Here is a 19,529-nt window from a genome sequence, read left to right on the forward strand (position 1 = left end):
CTGAGCAAATGGGCAAGTGCTTCTGAGAACCTGGTTTCCTGCCATAAGTTACCGTGGCAGCACCAGTTGCTTTCCATGCTCGCCACCATCAGTTGCTGAGGCTTTTTGAGTTCCATGGCTACCATAAAGCCAACTTGGTGGTAGCAAAACATGGCTTGAAGGCCTTTCGCCCCAGGCTCTGTCCAGCATGGCCTTGTACCCTGCCAGGGATGGAGCATTCACCACTGCTTTGGCAACCTGTGCCAGTGCCTCACCATCCTCACAGTGAAGAACCTCTTCCTTGTATCTAACCTGAACTCGCCCTGTTTGAGTTTAAGTCCATTACCCCTTGTCCTGTTGCTGCAGTCCCTGAGAAGAGTCCGTGTCCGGCATCCTTGTAGGCCCCGTTCAGCTAGTGGAAGGCTGCTCTGAGGTCTCCCCGCGGTTTCTCTTCTCCAGGCTGAGCAGCCCCAGTTTTCTCAGCTGGCCTTAAAGTTAGAGGTAGACTGGGAGCCCAGGCAGAAAGTAACTAAAGAAATGGCCAGTTGTCTGTGTGGGGAAGCAGCGAGTGAAACAAAACACCCAGGAAGGTAGGGAGTGTCTGGGAGCAGCATTGATTTTCCTCTGTAGACAGACACGGGCCGGGAGCTTGTCCGGCCCGGAGACCGGGACGAGAGAAATGAACCCAGTGTGCCAGCTCTAATGATCCGAATGATGTCCGTCCACATGGGAAAGTGTTCCAGGGATCATTAGAACTGAGAGCTTGACTTGTGTCAGTATTCCCATCAGCGCTCGCCCCGCTCCCTCAGCCAGCCCCCGTGTGCCGAGGGCAGGCAGGTCTTGCAGCACCCTTGGGTTGCAGCTCAGAGGGGCAGATTTCAGCAGGGTCACTGAGTGTTCTCCTCCCTGGACCCTTCTCTCCGGGGGAAATCCAGCTCTGCAGAGGAGCTGCCATCTGACCCCGGTGTGCCTTCCCTGGCTCCAGGAGCACTGGGCACAAGTGTTTAAGTGAATGGGGAATAAATGTGCATTAAGCTCCTGCTGCTGCTAGAGTTTGAGAGGTGTTTTAAAGGATTGCCTGAGTGGTAGCTTGAGGAAGACTTGATCCCTCAGCTGGTTGACTCCGATGGGACTGTCCCTGTGCAGTCCTGAGCCCATGAGGCTTTGATGAAGAGGGAAGAAGGAACCAGAAGGGAAATGGTCAGGCCACTGGTGAGGGTGCCTTCCTGGAAAGCCAAATGGGCATCTGTGAGCTCAGCTGTGGCTACCTGGCTCGTGCAGTCCAAGCCAAGAGCCTGGGATTGGGTCTTCCACCTTCCCTAGGTCTCGGGAACTTCATACTCTTGAGGCTGGTTAGAAGCCCAAGACCCTGTGGTGCACGTGCAGCACAGGTGATTCTGACGTCTCTAGGCTCTGAGGAGGAGTTGGGTTGTGGTGGTCTATCAGAGGGAAGAGAGAGAAAAAAAGGGAGGAATGTGGGGAAGTGAAACCATGAGGAGGAATCAGGAAAAGTCTTGGATGTAAGAGCATCCAGCTTAAGTAGAGGGTTTTCATGCCAGGTTGAAGACATCTCTTTCCTGGGGAGGTTTGTTTTACAGGCAGGTCTAGGGGGACACAGTACATCCTAGGAAGGCAGGCTGTCTGTTCGGGGTTTTCCCAGGGATCCTTTCCACTAAACTTGCAAGGGAGGATTTGCTGGCATTGATCCTTCTATCCCCTGTTTCCCTTCATACAGTCTGGTTTGTTTTTTTTTCATGAGTTCCTACAGTTTTCGGTAAGCATTTTGTTTGGCAGTGGGACAAAGCAAAGCAATAACCGTTTGGGCAGGGATTGTTCTGAGAGCTGTAGGCAGCACAAGACTCCTGAGGGCCTTTTGTGGTGGTTGGGTTGTAACACGAGGGACGCGTGAGTGCAGAACAAAGAGGATGCAGCTTATAAAGAAGAGAGGGCTCCTGAGGAGACCAATGGCTGTAACTTCATGCAGTAATGGGGCGTGTGGGTGGGCGGCTCAAAGATGCAGTGTGTTTTGTGGACACCCTGATAACACCCGCTGGGGGCCGTGTGGCTCGCATGCAGGTGGTGAAGGAGAAGCTGCTGTGTCACGCCATCGTGGGCAAGGAGGGAGTGAAGAATCTGATCGTGCAGGTGGACGTCACGTGCGAGTTCATTGCTCCTGCTCTGCAAATATCCAGCAGAGAAATCACTTTCCGGGTGGAGAAGGTGAGTCTCTGCATTGCATCCTGGCACTGACTGGTGTGGCTGGGGTGTGCCTGTGTCCTAAGGAGGAAGTTCTCCAAGTCCACAGAGCTTTGGCTGTTGACTTGAGCCAGGCCCAGCTTTTGTCATGAATGCCGAGATCATTATTTCACCCCTGTGGGGCTGGGGACAGTCTCCGCAGCTCTATTCTGCCCTTCTCGAGGTGCAGACAGAATTGAGCTGCTGAGCCAAGGGCACGGGCTGAGGTGTGGGACCCGTGAGAGCAGCGTGGGCTTTGGAAGAGCCACTTGCTGTGCTGGGGCTGCAGGTGGAGAGCAGATCCCTCCTCACCCTCCCTGAGGTGGTGGTGAGAGGAGTGAGGATGCTGCTAGAGATGAGGCTGTTCTCTAAGTTGAGCCAGGTAGAACTGAGATTACAGCTGCTCTGGCGAGGGGGAGCATGCCCCCCTCTAGAGAGACGCCAGTGTCTGTAGTCAGGGTTTTGAGGATCTTCCAAGGTGTGGTGATGTCCGAGCAGCGATCGTGTAGGGAAGCTGAGAAAAGCTGAGATTCCTGTCAACTCCTCAAGCTGATGAGGAAAAACTGGCATCTCTTGCGCCTCTTTGCCTTCCCTGCCGTCGGTATGGGTGCTGCCTCTTTGCCTTTCCCAAGCCTCACCTTCTTCAAAGGACCCACGAGTGCCCTTCAGCTGCAGCGATGAGAGCATCAGTGCAACGTGTGTGCCCTTTAGTGTCTGGATCCCGACTCCTGCATCACCTTTCCCCGTCGCGTGAGGTGTCTGAAAAAGAGCAGATAGCTCATGATTTAGTTTCTGCGGTTTCAGGTCTCTCCTCCACTTCCCAGGCTTCCAGAGAAGCACAAATCCTGTGAGCAGGCGGTTCACATCTAATCAGAAGCTTTTCAGCTCCCCCTGATGTCTGCCTGTGGTCTGCTTGATGCCACATGCTCCCATGTGTTGCGTGCTGCGACACTGCAGGAGTTGGATGCCAATGCATCCACAATTAGTTTCCCAAAGACTGTCTAGTTTAGATAAACCATGCAGGAAGCGCGGAGCAATGCATGGACAGGAGGAAAAGGCTTAGGCTGAGCTTAGCTTTGAGGCTGCAACATCTTGTCAGTGGAGCAGGGGCAGCAGGTTGCGGCCAGACTGTTGAGGTTTGGAGCTGTCTGCATGTGCCCGTGAATGTTCAAAGCTGACCTCGGGCTGCTGCAGGCTGTCCGCTGCAGGCCATATCCTGCTTGCTTGCCTCCTCTGAGCAGCATCACTGCCTTGCGGGCCTGGCAGAGCTGATAGGGTGGTAAGAAACTACTGTATGGGAGTGGAAATGGCCTTGTGCCTTGTGCCTGTGTGTGCTCTCTGGGCAGGAGAGGACACACAACTGGAGCCAGAGTGGGTTCACTTTCTGTTTTGGATCTTGCTGAAGCAGCTGCCTCCTCTGGGGGGCTGCTCCCTCATCTGTACGCGAGACTGTTTCCCTGTCCCCTGGGGAAGGCTGTGGGTTCTAAACGCGAAAGCGTCTGCTAGAGTTGGAGGACAACCTTTGCAGAGGGGTAGAAACCAATCAAAAGAGTAAATAGAGATGGATGCACTTTTGGGGTTGGAAAATTTGAAATGCGTCTGAAGGGGAGGAGGTCCATGGCCACTTCAAGGTCATTTTTTCTTGTCTCCTGTTTCTGTAGCACCCCGGTGATGTCCTGGCTGTGATGTACAAGCCTCTCTCTGTAAAGAACATGTGCTCGCTGCCCCTCAGCGTGGTCCTTGCCTTAGAGCAGCCCTTCTCCATCTGCACTGCGGACCAGCAGCCTCTCCCTGCAGATGCTCAGGTGAGCAGCCCCGGACTTTCTTGCTGCTGGGCTTTGAAGAGGGATGAACGTGGTGGTGTGTCTCTGTTGGGAGGTCCTCCATGATGGAAGTGTGTTCTGTAGAGTCTGCAGTAAAGTGGCCCAAGCTAAATCAGATGTGAAACGAGCTGCTGAAGGAAACAGAATGCCATCTGAATCGGGAAGAGACCTCCTGGCTTGAAGACAGGGGGAGGAGGGAGCAGGCACCCAGCTGTGGGCAAGCTGTAGGAAAGGTGTCTGCTGGAAGGCATGCCAGCTCTCCAGCAGCCATCCTCAGATAAGCTGGGGAACAGCTTGCTGTCTTTGAGGGCAGCCCTGCCTTTGGGAAGGCTGAGGTAGGCTTCTCCAGCTGCTGTCTGGCTCCTGCCCTGGTGTGTGCGGAAGGTGTTGGGCATGGGCTCTGCAGTGCACGTGTTGTCAGAGGTGCAGCCACCGCTGTGCTGCAGGCTAAAGGAGTTCCTCCAGAGGGCGAAGGCCTGGGTGCCAGAGTGCTGCTTTGGTTGTGTTTAGCAGGTGGCTTCTGCGGCTCCAGAATTCAGGAGACCAACGTGGATTTCCTCTTGTATTGGTGCAGAGCACAGAACCGTGAGCCTCAGGCAGCTTCAGAAAAAAGTGCGGTGCTTGGTCAGACAGCGTGAAGAAAATGAAGGATGAAGCCAGAAGCCCGTGTTGGGGTCACACGTTGAACATTTTCTCTTCATCTCCTTGCAGCCCATGAAGCTGAGGACAGGGGAGGAACTTCAACTCTGCATCGGATTTAACCCTGCTTATGAGGAGGATTTGCTTATCCGGGCAGCGGAGAAGGCTCTGAAGATCAAGTTCCTGGAGCATCCTCACGAAGAGCAGGTCACCGTCCGGGGAGAAGTCTACTTCCCGAATCTCCAGATCCAGAGCACGGCCGTGGACTTTGGCTGCATCTTGAATGACAGCAAGGATGTGCGTTACATGGAGATGACCAACTGCAGCCCACTGGTTGTCCAGTACCACTGGGCATTCCTGAAGGACAGCCAGGTGAACCCAGTGAGGTATGCGCACCTCTCCCTCTCCTGGAAGCTCTTCTTCCTGATGTCCTGTTTGTGGTTTGCAAAGCCCGAGGCCATTTGCCTGATCTGCCAAATCGTTTTCAACCTTCCCTTGAGGAAATCACACCTCTGAGTTGTGCTCAGCCAAGGTGCTCAGGGAACAGGTGATCTCCGCCGGTTTGATGCTGGGAAGGAGACAGCATTCTCCAGCCAGGCTGGGACTGTAGGACACTACTGACCCTTTTCACATAGCCATAAGCTGGAGTCCTGCTTTATCTCTGCAGCTGCAAAGCCATGCTTCGGCACTTGGAGAAGCGGATGTAGAAGGTGTCCTTCCCTGCTAAGCCCATCTGTTGTCATTTTGTACTAAGATCCTACCCAGGCACTGCCATCAGAGTGACACACTGCTGTCGCAGTCCCTTGCTCTGCTTTGCTGTAGGCCTGCATGGGTTCCTGGGGGCAGGAGGGCTGATGTAGAAAGCTGCTTTCTCAGATCTTCGTGGCCTGAGGCAAACAGCCCCTTGAAGTGAGTGTTCATCTCTTGAACTGCACGTCACATTCACAGAAGAGCTATGTAGAGTTTTAGTGAGGAATGGCAGGTTCTGCTGTGACTTTAGGTCCAGCTGTAGATGCTGGAGGGAGCCCTTGTATGGACATCCCTGGGAAGGAGGACCATGCAGTGGTGGTCTATGGTTTCCAAGGCCAAGAGCAAACTTGTAGTGGTGCTGAAGCACATCTAGAAGCACATTCCTAGTGTTCCTTCTGCTGCGGCTTCTCTGCATAGCACAAAAGTCTGCTCTGGGCAGTTTGAAGGATGGTAGCAAATGGTTTTCCGTAATGCCCTAGGAAACGCAGCAAAGTTCACCACGTGGCACTGAAGCGCTGTTATTACAAACAAGGGAAACGATCAAGAAGCAGCTGTGTGAAGGGAATTGGGATCTGACTCGGAGGAGGTGACCTCTTGGGAACTGGAGATGAGCTGTGGCTATTAGGAGGGCTTGGGGGAGACGACCAGGGCACTGGGGCACTCCGGGGTGCTCAGCAGACACCATGAGATGCTGTGTGCCAGAGCTGGAAATGAAGATGGTCTCCAAGGTGTTACCACCAAACACTCAAAGTGTTCATTAGGAGCCTGCAGAAGGGCAGCGTGTCAGATGTTATTTCTGGTCCACACTAAGCACTGTTGGTATTCTAAATCATCAGCTCTAACTCAGTCTGACATGGAGGGAATCAAGCATCAGGTCTCATGAAGGGGAGATCAAAGACTGGAACTTTCCCTACCTGGGACCTTGCTGGAGCTGGTCATCAGAGACTCCCAGGATCAGTCGCGCACGTTTATTTTGGTCAGGAGAGAAAAATGCTGTTTCTCTGCCTCAACAAGACTTTGTGTGTTTACATTTTTTTCTTTCTAATTGTCCAGCCCGTTCTTTCCTCCTTGCTCTTTGGTCATTGCTGCTACCTGGGGCAGAGTGATCATATGAGCAACACAATCCAACTGTTGCTGTGTGGCTGGACATAGGCAGTGTAGACCAACGTGTGCCCTTTCTCTGACTTCTGAGGCACGAATCTCTCGTGGTTACTCTTGTTGTAGACCCACGTGGTTAGAGACAGACTAACCCTAAGCCTCAGCCCTTGGACCTCTGAGAGCTCAAAGCTGAGCTAAGCCTTTGCACCAAGGTGTTTTCTCCAGTGACGGAATGGATCTTCAGAATCACGCAGCAGGAGATAGCAGATCTGGAGGCAAGCAGTTGCCAGCTGCCTGCAGCGCTGCTATAGCAGTGTCATTGCCAGGCGTTGACCTGCTCCATCCCAGTTTTGGAGCTCATTGCTGAGCTCACACCACTGATGCCCCCGCAGGGGCCCCATCCTGCCGAGGAGCTGCTGTGCAGACTTCCCTCCCTCCCACTGCAAGGTCCCTGAGCAAAGGTCTGTTCTTTTTCCAGGTTCATGGAGACAGAGCCCCTCGCCTTGGGTGTGGAGGAGATAAGTGGGAATCTGTCTCACTTCCACATTTCCAGTGTAGCAAGCAGTTACGTACTCCCACTCCCACTGGTGTCCTGGGTGCTGCTGCCAGAGTGGCCTCATGTCATAACAAGCGCATCGCTGGTCATTGGAGACGCCACATGGGAGGTGTTATAGGGCTGGTCAAGAACACTCCTTGTGCGGCAGCTATGGAGGACTTTATCCATCTTGGTCCTCATCTAGTGGTGGGTAGGAAATTCCTGCAGCAGCATTTGCTGCAGCAGCATTTGCTGCGGCAGCAGTTGCTGCAGCATCTGGAGAGAGCAGGATGTGAATCAGAGACAGGGAAAAGCATGAGGAGTGCGAGGAGCTGGGCTGGATCCTGCCCCCGGCTCCACAGGCTCTCAGCTCCCAGTCTCGTGTTCTTCTGAGGGCAGGAAAAGGTGTTTTTGAAGGCAAGTTCTGCAGCAGAGAGAATTTCTTGCTGCCAGGAGACACCACAAATGAATGTAGTGTATTAGCTACTGCATTAATTGGGACTGTGGGAGAAGGTTTTCCCCATGGTCTCTCCGTTGGTGAGTGGAGCGTCTGCAGTGTGAGATGAGGAGGATGTTGCCTGTGTTTGAGGAAGAGGCCCCTGCAGCCACGTCTGTCCTTTGTCCCAAGCTGAGGCTGCTCTCCTGCATCAGTCCCGTGCTCCACGTGTGGATCTCTCCTCCCTGCCTGCAGGTTTTCGATATCCTGCCGCTGCACGGTGAGCTGCAGCCGGGCCAGAGCCAGCGCGTCTCCTTCTCCTTCTTCGGCCACGCCAACACCGTCAGCCAGGTCACGGCGCTGTGCAGGGTGGAGGGAGGCCCGAGCTACGAGGTGGCTCTGCGTGGGGAGGCCTCGCGCATCAGCTACCTCCTGGACACCACCGAGATCGACTGCGGGCTGCAGGTACCGCACGCTGCTCTTGTCAGTGCTCCTTGCCTCCAAGCATGACCGGTGGGCTGCTGCCCACCCGGGTCCAGGGCTCTCCCCCCTTCCCAGCTGCTTCGCTGGCTCTGTGGCTTGGAAGTCCAACGTTTGGGGGATACCTCCAAGCTGGCGTTTAATGGCCATCTCCACCCCAGCCCAGCCCAAAGCTGGGAATCCCTCCTCTAACTAACGCTGCCTCCTGGGGCAGGCAGGATCCCAGTGGTGATCTGCAGAGGGATGTGTCCCTGAGACATCCATCCGCTGATCTGCTCCTAAAGCCCAAATGAGGTGCTCTCTTTTAATGCTCCTGATTCATCAACCAAGGAGGCAGCTGACCTGGGCTTCCAGTCACCGTAGCCGGATAGAATGTCCCTGAATAACCCTCACTGTACTTCTTTCCGGTTACAACCCCCACAGCTGTTTCCAGCTGTTGGCCCTGTGTGCGTTGCCCTCTCTCCCTCCCTTTTGGCTTGTGTTGTGCCCACAAATACTTGTGTGCAGGTGCCTTTTCTCCTGAAGTGCCCCAATGCCTCCTCCTGTGTTTCAGCTCGCAGTTGGGTGACACCTTCAAGTGCAGAGAGCTTGTGTCCCCTACTTGCTTTATTACTGATCTTTCCATGGTTGCTATTGCACCTCTGCCACAAATAGCTGTTCCTGTGTAGGGCCCAGGGGTACCCTGTGGCCGCGGGCTGCCCAGGCTAACCCAGAGAGCCCAGTGCCCATCTCTCCTGTGCGCTCCCTGCTTCTGGGCTGTGTTCCTTTGCTTTCAACACGATGGAAGAGGAATGAAATTCTTGGCAGCAGACGTGTGCCTGTAACTTCCTGCTCTTCTGTCCTCTGCTCAGGTGTTTAACAAAGTCACAGAAGCAGCGCTGACCCTGCAAAACAGCGGGAAGCTGGGATTTGCCTTTGCGGTGCTGAGCCCCGGCACAGGCACTGCAGCCAGCCCTCTGCCTGGCGTGCCCCTGGTCGTGCCCAGCAGGGTGAGTAGCACAAGGGCTTCACCCGGCCTGTGTCAGGCTGCCCAGGAGAGCGCTTTGGGGGAAAACAGGGGGAATGAACACACAAGCCCCGTCCAAAACCAGCCAGGAGACACAGGGCTGTGAGCGACTGTTGCAGAGGCAGAGGAGGTCCATCGAGCAGAATCCTAACGGAGCCCCTGATTGTCCTTGGGCGCCGCTGGCTCTGCTGTCCTACAGCAAGCACCAGTGGGAGGCACGAGTGCTCCGGGAGCTCTTTGGAGCTGAGTGCTGAGCTCTCTGGTTGTGCCATCACTGGAGCATCACTCCATCGCAGCTTGTCATCCTGCCTGGGTGTCTTAGAGCTGGAGCAGTGTTCCTGTCTTGGTGCCCTTTTGCGATGGGAAGAGGAAGCCAAAGGGCCAAGTGGCTTCCACCTTCCTCAGTGCCTGTCCGTCTGAGGGGTGACATGCTGATGTCCTCTCCTGCAAGCTGCTGCCAGGAGCTGCTGGCCCTGCTGGAAGCAGAGGCCCTTCTCCGTTCTTCCAGAGCAGCTGGTGAAAGAGCTTTGGTTTGTTGTGCCTGGCTCTGGCTAGCAGAGGGTAAACCCTGTGAGCAGAAGAGCAGTGAGACTCAGGCGTTTGGATACAGGAAAGCTGGAGGTGGTGATGTCTGATGTTTCCTTATGTATGAGAACCTGTCTTGTGTTCTCAGCGCATCTGTCATGTGAGCCATCCCTCCAGTGAATCCTCTTTGGTACACTGCGTCCCTCCCTCTTGTGTGCCCTGCAGGGTTACGTTGAACCTGGCAAGCAGCAAGTGCTGAAAGTGTATTACCTGCCAGGAGTGCCTGGAGTCTTCTGCAGGGCTTTCCAGATCCAACTGGGTCACCTGGAGCCAGAAAAAATCTCCCTGAAAGGAGAGGGGACCTTTCCCAGGATCCACTTGGACCTGCCCAGGAACATCAAAGGTGAGCACTGCCTGTCTGCTCGGCTTTCCCCCATGCCATATGCCCACAGGGCAGCTCACAGGCACCTCGAGCAGGCCTGGAGGTTTCAGGGCTGTCAGACAAGGTCAGCCCTCTGGTTGCTTCTTTAGCCTCTGGCAGACGAGCCCATGTGGGCTTTGCCGCAGGAACCATCGTGCACAGCTTGCCAAGAGGTCTGGGAAGATGATGGCTGGGCAGAAAAGCTTGGGAAAGCTGTAATAGAGGCTGGCAGGGATTTTGACAGGGGTTGGGTTTGCATCACGCTGTGGGGCTGAGATGCTCCTGTGTGGCGAGAAAGACGGGTGGGGGTGAGAAGCAGCAGCATCTCCTTTCCCTACATTGCTGGAGCAGTTTGTGTCTGGGTGTCGGGGGAATGGGGCTTCCCGTCTTCCGTGGGATTTGTGCTGCCCCACTGCTATGGGTGGTGTCCTGTGCTTTCAGGCAACGCCAAATATGAGAAGATCCTCCTAAAGGCCAAAGAAAAGCTGGACAAAGGCAGCCAGAGAGAAGAGGCCATTGCTCTGGGGGAGGCTGTGGCAGCCGAGCCCCGCGTGGACGACTCGGGCACCGTGGTGAGTAGAGCTGCTGCCCTGTCCCGCACGTGCCACCCTCCTGCGAGACACTGGAGCCCCTGCGCCCCACGGCAGCTGCCCAGGGCCCTGCCGGCACTGGGCACCTCCCTGCACACCCCTGGCCACGGAGTGTGTCAGCTCAGCGTGCCCCTTGGGCTGCCCACCTCTGGGAGTTGTCCCTCGTGGCGATGCGCCAGCTCCTGACTACCCCAGCCAGGGAGATGCTGAAAGCTGTGCTCGGGCAGTTGGGTTTCTGGTGCTCTGAAGGACACACAGGGCGGTGCTGGGGGGTTTGTTGCTCACCGGCCAAGCCCTGCCAGGTTTACAGAGCGTAAAGCAGCAGCCTGAATGCAGCCTGAGGCTGTGCTGTGTTCTGTATCTCCAGGAGGCTCCAGCTCTCTCATGGTCCCCTTTCCAGGAGAGCTTTTGTCCAGGCTGCTTTGGCACTCACTGGAGGCAGGGACATACTTGGAGCTTTGGAAGGTTTCTGGCTTGTTTGTGTGTCTGTCCAGATCAGCTTTGATAACTGGGCAGGCAGAGACACTGGAGTTCATTTCTGTGGGGATATGATCCTGCCTGAGAGAGCAGGAAGTGTCACAGACACCGATCAGTGAGACAGACTGACTCCGTCGCCCCTCTCAACAAGAGCAGAGTGGGATCCTCCACCCGAGACAAGCTTGTGCCTTGGGAAGGACCTTGGCTAACCAGCCCCTGTCTTTCCTTTCCTCAGTGGGATGCTCAGCTGCAGATGCAGATGGAGGAGATGCTGATTGAGGAACATGCCCTGGAGCAGCAGAAAGCTCTCGCCTCCCGTCCCCCGGAGGACACTGCCTTTCACCAGCGTGTACATCGGAGGCTTCTCAAGTTAGTAGGGACTCCTGTAGCCTGTCTCCTGTAGCAGTGCAGCCCTGCCCCTGAGAGCTCCTTGTGTCTCAGAGTTGGGAATAGCTGAAGACTTCAGAAAGGGCCTGATGCTGAGAGCTACGCCGTGCTCCCTGTGGGCAGCTCGGTGTCCTCACTTGCACAGTGCTACCCTGAGCTCTGGAGGTGCTCCACTCCCCACAGTTGCTGGGTTCTGTTCTCAGAGCTGAGGGGGTGCAGACCAGCAAGCCCTTGCAGACAGCACAGGCACCACCCCTGCTGACCAGCTGTGAAAGGGGCATCTCCAAGCCGGTGTCTTTGTGCCGAGAAGCAGACCCCACTAAGCAGGAAGAGCAGGGAATGGTCCAGATCCCTTATGTGCTTTTCCAAGTGGGATTGCCTGCAAAAAGACCTTCACAGCAATCTTGTAGTGTTGGTTACTGCACGCGATACTCTCAAGCGCTGCTTTGGGGACAGATCTGGCTGCAGAGCAGTGGAGGTATCCTCTGCAAGGAAATCCTGTGAGAAGGTCCTGAAGCAGTTTCAGGCTTGGGCCGGACACCAGCTTAGCAGTTTCATTGAGACCCGTGGAGACGCAGTGGACTTCTCTGCAATGGCTTTTCACAGCATAGGAACTGTGTCCAGTACCCGCTTTAAACTGACTCGAAGATCCCGTTGGTGGCTGATAAATCCTAGGCCCTGCACTCCCCATGACTTAGCCAAGTCTTATTACTGGGTGCTCAGGTCAGGCCTTGGGTTTCCTGGGCTTGGCTTGAGTTTTCACCGCAGTGGATACAGAATTATCCACTCCATTTGCTTCTCCACCCCACGCCATGCTGGGCTTTACAGAGTGTCCTTCCTCCTCCTTTCAGAGCTGAGCTGCCCGAATACGTCCTGGACCTTGGCTATGTCGTTCCCGGTGACATCCACACACACATGGTGAAGCTCACCAACACCGGGCACTTCCCTGCATCTTTCAAGGCCGATGGATATGTCCTGTATAACACAGGTAACCAGTGGTAAAGAGGCTTCACGGGGGCTTGAAGGGGCTGTCTCTGCCACATCAGCTGGAGCCATTGGGCATGGGGAGATTTGAGTACTTCCTTGGGCAGCTTTTTCCTCCTTAGTACCCCTCTGGCCGGTGCCCTGTTCAAGAGCCTGAATTCTGTCGAGCAGTGCCCAGAGACCTGGTCTGCCTGTGGCTGCCCTAAAAAGTCATTGCAGGGGCCAGATGGGCTGATCAGCGTGATCGCCTCTCAGCATCTGCTGCTCTTGGCTCCCGTGAGCACCATCGGAGTTTCTTTGTGCACTCTGAGGGTTTATGTTGCAGCCAGATGGACCCTCTGTGGTTCGGAAGTGCTTTGTTTAGAGTTCCTAGTGCCAGAGCACTTCTGCTCAGCCTTATTGAACGGCCTGTGGGATCCTGTGCCGTATCGAAACAGGCTTCGCAAAGAGGCCTTGGGGTAAGGCTGCAGCTCCGTCACACGGGGACTGCTGTCTGTGACGGGTGGCCAGGCGTCTCTTCTAAGCCGCTGTCCAGGGAACACCACAGCATTTGGTATCTTAGTTGGAAATTGTCCTTTGGAGAGGTGTATGCGTCCTTCCCTGAGATGCCTGCTGAAGGAATTGCTGGAGCTCCTCAACCAATGTGGTTCGTTTTTACCCTGCAACCCCTGGATTCTGGCTGTGAAAATCCTTTTGCTTTGGGCAGTGACAAGGGGAGCAGAGCAGCTTCTCTGGAGATGGAAAGGGGTCTTTCACAGAGCTGCCAGCCAGGACACCCCTGTGGCCTTGCCGTGCTTCTGAGCCATTTCCTGTTGCTTGTGTATCTCAGCTGCTTGATTTTCCTGTGTTCAGGCTTCAGCGTGTGCCTGGACCTTGTGAAGCGCCTGCCCTGCTGTGAGACCAAGACATTTGAAGTGTGCTTCGACCCACAAAGTGCCAACGTGCCCCTGGGAAAGGTGGATGTGCTCCTGCCCATCAAGGTAGGCCAGCTTGTGGGGCAGGCAGCAGGTTGGGCACAGCAGCGAGTGTCAGCCGGGCTCTCAACTGGATGCTCTGTCCTTCTCTAGGTCAGAGGAGGCCCCACGTTCCAGGTCCGCCTGCGTGCCATTGTGGCTGAGCCGTCCCTCTGCCTCTCGAGGGACAGGCTGGAGTTCTCCTCTGTCCAGTGTGGGCAGTGGCAGGAAGAAACCATCCAGCTCCACAACACGTCCCAGGTCCCCTGTAAATGGTCCATGAGCATGAATGAGGCTGTTAAGGAGGTAAAGCACAGACAACGTGTAACACACAACTTCTCGGTTGGGTTTTCTTTGCCTCTCTTGGCTTTCCCGCCCCTCTGGCTGCCTGAGCACTTGGGCTGCAGCTCGCTTGAGGAAGCTTTTGAGGGTACAGAGCAAGGCTGGTTCACCTGGGCCTGCTCACTAGCTGACGCTTCACTTCTCTGCCATCTTCACCCATTCCTCCCCCTCCGAGGACACTGCCTCCCCATCTGCCTGCCCTGCCAACATGTTTGCCCTCCAGTTCTAGGCAGGGGTGGCCACGTCTGGGTGGGATGAAGGTGCTCCCTGCACCATGCCAGCATCTCGGAGCACTGCAGGAACCGAGGGTCTGTCCTCGCAGACCAAGGAGACCTCACGCGACTGGTTTCTGTGTGCAGGTGGACAAACATCTGCCAGCGAGCGAGCGTGACAAGCTGCGGGAGGAGATGAGGCCCGCGCCCTGTGGCTTTGAGGTGCTGCCCTCAGCTGGAACCCTCGCTCCAGGACAGCAGTGCCATGTCCAAGTCCGTTTTTCACCCACGGAAGAGGTGAGTTTGGTGGGTGTCACCCCCAGGAGGACTGTCAGGGCAGTGTGGTAAGGGGAGGCCAGCACAGGGAGCGGGGAATGAGCTCTGCCTCCGCGTGGAGCTTTCTGCCAGCCCTGTGCCCACCGTTCCTCAGTTTCCCCTGCACGGTCCCACGCAGTTTGGGAGTCAGCTTAAATGGTGGAGCATTCCCAAAGGCAGTTTGCATGTGGCCACCGTGACTTGGAAACTGGCAGCGTGTGACAGGATGGACCCAAGTGCTTCCATGGCTGGGGACAGTCGCAGGGATCTTTCAATTGCTCGTGGAGATTTCAGCGTCTCGTGTCTGGCTTTGACCAGAGCCAAGCACTGAGCAGAGAAGACGATCCTTATTTCTGTCCAGTGAGAGCTCAGCTGCCTCTTTCACACAGCTGATGTTTGCCCGGTGCTGCAGCGCCAGGACTGTGTCTGAGAAAGCAGACTTTTCTCACGTGCGTTGCGCTCCCCCACGACTAGGTGAAAACCTCTGATAGGCTGTTTTAGATCCATCTGGTAGCCAACTGACCACTTACACTCCCCAGCAGGACTCACCGCAGTTACTCAGAGCCATGCAGATGCTGTAGCCCCTGCTCTAAGTAACTGCCTGGTTTGGGTTCAGCTTAGAGGTGCTGAGAAGACCCCTGACCCTGGGGCGATTGTTGCCTTGGAGGCGCTGTCACCTGGGGCTTCACGGAGGAGCTTTCTGTGCTGCTTCTTTGCAGAAGTGCTACCGGGGCGAGCTGCAGATCCAGATTTGCCAGAGCAGCCAACGCCTGCGGGTGCCGGTCTTGGGATGTGGTCTGGAGCCACGGCTGGAGTTGAGCCCCGCAGAGCTCGAGCTGGGACCGCTGCTGCCACAGAGCCATGGGGAAGAGGGGACAGTGGTGGTGAAGAACCCCTGTGGGGTTTACTCACTGGAGTTTGACCAGCAGCACCTTGCTGAGGAGCAGGTGAGGGGGAAGGTCTGTGCACGCTCCTGGAGATTCCCAGCGCTCCAGCATTCCCAGGCTTGTGCCAGGGAGACGGGGGCAGCGCGCAGGGCAAAGCCCGGTGGCATTCCAGGGTTAGCCGGCTCTGCTGGCAGGCTGTGGAGGGACTTGGATAATCCCTGCCACTGGGGGGAAAGAGTATGGGAGGGGATGGCTCGTCTGGGGAGTCTGTTCACGTGGTGAAGGTCCAGAAACTCATGCTGTCTGTGGTTTCTCTTCCCTCTGTGCGCAGCTCCTACGGACACCTAAAGACGACAACAGCCACAACAGCTTGTTGCTGCCTCCGTGTGCCCCGGCTGAGAAGCTGACTGTTGAGGCCCAAGGAAGGGGCATAGAAATGAAGGTGAGATGAAATCCAAATGCTAAAAGTGCAGGTGGCAACCAGCGTGGTTTTCTCATTTCCTCATCTCTTCCCCAGCCTAGCATGGTTTGTGTTTCTGCCACGAGAGTGGCAGAAAACCTCTTCTCCTTCTTTCCTTTGGCTTGATATCAATCCCTCCTGCCTCAGGTTGACGTTGTGCATCCACCAGGAAAGGTGGTGAAGCTAGGAAACATCTGCATTGGGCAGACGGTGAAGAAGATCGTCACCATAGCCAACAAGAGTGCAGGCCCTCTCGCCTTTAAGCTCAGAGTCACATCCACCGTGCCAGAGTTGCAGGAAGCTGGGGTAAGTGCCATTCCTTCTCTGCAGAGCACTTTAGCGTGCCTGCAGGGAGCGATGAGCTGCTGTGGGTGGGAGGTAGTAGCTAATGACAGCTGTGGGCTGCCCTGGCTGCCTGTGCCTGCCCCGTCCTCCCTGCTGGCACTGCTCTGCCAGCAGATGCTTGCAGTGTGAATGCTTCAGCTGAGCGGGGTGCCAGGACTCCCCGAGAGCCACAAGTGAGAAGGCGGCACAATTCCTCTAACCTGTTTTAGACGCATAGGTCAGGATGCAGCCACATATTTTAGATCTGGAAAGGCGAGGGAGGTGAATCTTGAAAGAGGGAGGGTTACAGCTCTGTTGGAACTTCCATGAAAGCTTTAGAAGGCAGAGGTGACCTCACCGTGACCAGGTGGACACATGGCAGAAAACACCTTTGGTATTACCTAGGAATGCCTACGAGGGAATGAGTGGGACTGGGTCAGTGTTGGTGCGGACAGAAGAGGAATTGGAAGCCTCTTCCCTGAGTCTGGTGAGGGAGGCTCCGCAGCTGGCTTGCCAGATGAAATAGTCTCCACTCATCTCTTCGGGTAGGTTCTGTGCTTGAAGCCCAGCAAGGAGCTAAAGCTGAAGGCCAGAGGAGACACCTGCAAAGTGGAGGTGACCTTCTCCCCGAAGCGCCGCATGCAGCCGTTCAGCGGGGAAGTGCTGCTGGAGTGCCGCGGGCTGGTGCGCTCCCTCTTTGCGGTGCGGGGCTCCTGCCAGGGCAGCCTCGTGAGCTTGGACCAGGACCAGCTCAGCTTTGGAGCCGTGGTACGGCAGAGCTACACGTGCCGGCGCGTCGTCATGCGGAACGCGGGCGACGCAGGAGTCAGGTAAAGCAGGACCCCCCCGCCTCTCTGAGGGCTGATTGCTTGGATGAGGGTTGTGAGGAGCCGTAGTGTGCCCAGATAGCTCCTCTCTGCTTCTCCATCCCGCTGGAGAGTCGTGCAGCCATGGCCGTGCAGTCAGGCCCTGGCAGTTAGCAAGGGGGTACGAGCAAAAGCTCATTTAGAGATGGGTGCAGTGGGTCCTGCCCAGCCTGAAGCCTTATTGCCAGGTGGCTCAGCATCAGGCCTGAGATGTGGTGGGAAAGCCCACCAGAGACGGAGAGCCTCACGCTGAGACTTACCCTGCCTTGACAGCTCCCCGTGGCTAATCCTTCTTTCCTGTCCTTGTGCTTTCCTTGGCAAGGTTTTTGTGGGACGTGGAGAGCTTCCAGCCGGACTTTTCTATCAGCCCCACAAAGGGTTACATCAGGCCAGGGGTGGATGTCCCCTTCGTTGTGACCTTCCGCCCGTCGAAGCTGAGCCAGGCTGTCCAGTACGAGGGGCTGCGGTGCTTCATCCCGGGCAGCGAGGCGCTCCGCCTTACGCTATCAGGATCCTGCGTGGAGGCCCCTGGCACCAGAGAGGTAACGCAGCAGGGACAGGATGGGCCCCTGGACCCCAGCATTTGCGCCACATCTCTCCCAGGGCAGGAACTGAAGGACACTTGCGAGCGCAGACTGGCTTGTGCCGGGGTATCCCAGAGAGAAAGTGCTGGGCAGGACTGCCAGAGTTCCTGAGCCCTGTCATTGCCTTTCTCCCCTGTTCGAGGTGTTGCTCCTCCAGTGAGCAGCTCGGTTGTCCTGGCTCTGCACTGTAGCACCCGTGCCGTGGGAGCACCCTGCCGGGCTCTCCTGAGACCCTCCCCACAGAGCCACCCCGCTGTATCCCAGCACTGCACCCGCAGCCACACTTCTCCCCCGTGCCGGGCCAGGGGAGGGCATTCAGCAGTAGGAAGGGGCAAGGCATCTGCATCCAGCCCCTGGGAGGGGGTAGCTTGGGAGCAGTTGGCTCTTGCTCCCAAAGAGAGCATGGAGCTCCTCTTCATCCTGCCCATGAAGGAAAGGGCTGTGTGGCTGCAGATCTGTCCTTGCACAGCAGTTTCCTTTCAGGACTCCCCTGAAGTTTCCTTTCACCCAGCATGCGAAAGGCTTGTTCTGCTCCCTTCTTCAAGAACAACCAGCTTGATTTACTCCAAAAGCTGTGGCCAAAGTGTAATTTTTGCATGTGACAAGGAAAAGCTGCTCCCCGTGCTCCAGGTCCTGGTGTAGAGCCAGCGTGAGAAGAGTGGCAAGGATTGTGGGTACGACCCCGCAGCCTCTGTGCTCCTCTGTTGCAGACCCTGACTTTCAGCTGCAATGTGCGTGAGAAGCAGAGCCAGACCATCCTCCTGTCGAACCCGAGCAGCGAGGCCTGGACCCTGCAGCCCATTGTTGAGGGGAAATACTGGAAAGGGCCTGAATTTATCCATCTGGAGGCCAGGCAAAAAGAAAAGGCCTACCAGGTCACCTACAGACCCCTAACCATGAGCTGTGGGAACAAGAAGCATCAGGTAGGTGAGCTGTGCCAGCGTGCTGACCCTCGTGGCATGACCCTCGTAGGTCACTCTCCTTTGGGCAGGAGGTTGGCCGAGATGACCTTTGGAGGTCCTGTCCAAGCTGAAGGTGTCCTGTGCTCTCTGTTGGAAGCTGGGTTTTGTGGTGGCTGGGGGCCAGGCACGGGCAAAGGGCAGATGGGAAGTCGGGACTGAGCACCAAACGTGTTGGAGCAGCTAACGTAAAAAGCCAGGCTTTCTGCAGGCCAAGAAATGAAGTTTGTTCTGCGTAGCTCCGGGTCGCTGCTTGTGGCAGCCCAGGGGGCTCAGAGACCCCCATGCTCAGCGCACGGGCTGCACAGGCTCTCCAAGCCCCGGGCACAACCACTTCTGCCAGCAGCACCTGGCTGGTGTCCTTCTGCAGCTTGCAGGGAGCAAGAAGGGCAAAGCTGCCCTGCAGTTTGTCAGTGCCGTCCTGGCCGTGAGCAGGCAGGTGGGAAACGAGAGAGATCTCTTGAGGGTCATGCAGGAGCTTTGGGAGGAGCCCTTCCTGCAGGTCTCAGGCTGGGCACATGGGGGTGACTGGCCCCTCTGCAATGTTTTCTGTGCCAGGCCAGCAACAAGCTCCTAAATCCAAGGGGTCAGTTCAGAAGGGCTCTGTGGTGCTGGAGCTGCCGGGTCCTTGTCGCGCTCCTTGTCCCGCTCCAGCTGGCCTTACAGTGGGCCAGGTCAGAGATTTCTGGCCTCAAGTCTCCAGGGTGCTCAGCAGATCTGTGCCCTTAGGGTCGCACGTGCTCAGCATCTCTTTAACGTACAGCCTGCGTGAGGAGTCTTGCAGCTTTCAGCTGCTGTGGAGGCAGAGGCAGGTGTCTGGGATGCACGGGCACCCAGAATGAGCATGGATATGAGCTTTCCATGGCCCATGTCTGGGGGCCCCTGTTGTGCCAGCTTACAGGCTGCTCTCTGGTCAGCGCTGTTGGGGCTAAGGCCAGCAGGACTGAGGCAATGGAGCTCATCAGGGACGGCCACCCCCTGCCCACGGCTGTCCCTGCGTGAGCACAGGCTGGCAGGGACATGCCCAGGTGAGTGGGGCCAGTAAGGGAGTGTTGGGATGTGCAGAGCAGCTCTGCTGCAGGGCCCGTGTTTCCTTGCTTTGCCCAGAGATGATGCCTCTGTGTCCTGTAGCTGTGCCGTGTCCTGTGGGCCACGCACCCGCTCACAAGCAGCTCAGAGCAGGTGCGACGCTGGCGTCTGTCTCCTCCTGCGCGGGACAGGGCTGCAGTCACAGCTCTGCCAGCTGGACGTGCTGAAAGCTG

At 56.3% G+C, this 19,529-nt stretch overlaps 1 protein-coding gene across 1 annotated transcript in view; it reads left to right on the top strand.

Moving 5' to 3' along the window:
- LOC136005892 (hydrocephalus-inducing protein homolog) overlaps positions 1-19,529 on the top strand; it is a gene marked incomplete at its 5' end in the record, with an annotated part of 47,454 nt that overhangs the window by 25,993 nt on the left and 1,932 nt on the right. Inside the window, 17 exons of the mRNA XM_065663783.1 lie at positions 2,056-2,199; positions 3,876-4,019; positions 4,749-5,062; positions 7,003-7,093; positions 7,688-7,960; positions 8,827-8,964; positions 9,732-9,909; positions 10,369-10,499; positions 11,230-11,363; positions 12,233-12,369; positions 13,218-13,345; positions 13,433-13,624; positions 14,020-14,169; positions 14,907-15,071; positions 16,474-16,688; positions 17,047-17,239; positions 18,034-18,231. Of these exons, the coding sequence (XP_065519855.1) occupies positions 2,056-2,199; positions 3,876-4,019; positions 4,749-5,062; positions 7,003-7,093; positions 7,688-7,960; positions 8,827-8,964; positions 9,732-9,909; positions 10,369-10,499; positions 11,230-11,363; positions 12,233-12,369; positions 13,218-13,345; positions 13,433-13,624; positions 14,020-14,169; positions 14,907-15,071; positions 16,474-16,688; positions 17,047-17,239; positions 18,034-18,231 (2,925 nt within the window). The remainder of the gene's footprint in view (positions 1-2,055; positions 2,200-3,875; positions 4,020-4,748; positions 5,063-7,002; positions 7,094-7,687; positions 7,961-8,826; positions 8,965-9,731; positions 9,910-10,368; positions 10,500-11,229; positions 11,364-12,232; positions 12,370-13,217; positions 13,346-13,432; positions 13,625-14,019; positions 14,170-14,906; positions 15,072-16,473; positions 16,689-17,046; positions 17,240-18,033; positions 18,232-19,529) is intronic.

Source organism: Lathamus discolor, chromosome Z, assembly GCF_037157495.1.
Source record: "Lathamus discolor isolate bLatDis1 chromosome Z, bLatDis1.hap1, whole genome shotgun sequence".
Classification (NCBI taxonomy): domain Eukaryota; kingdom Metazoa; phylum Chordata; class Aves; order Psittaciformes; family Psittacidae; genus Lathamus; species Lathamus discolor.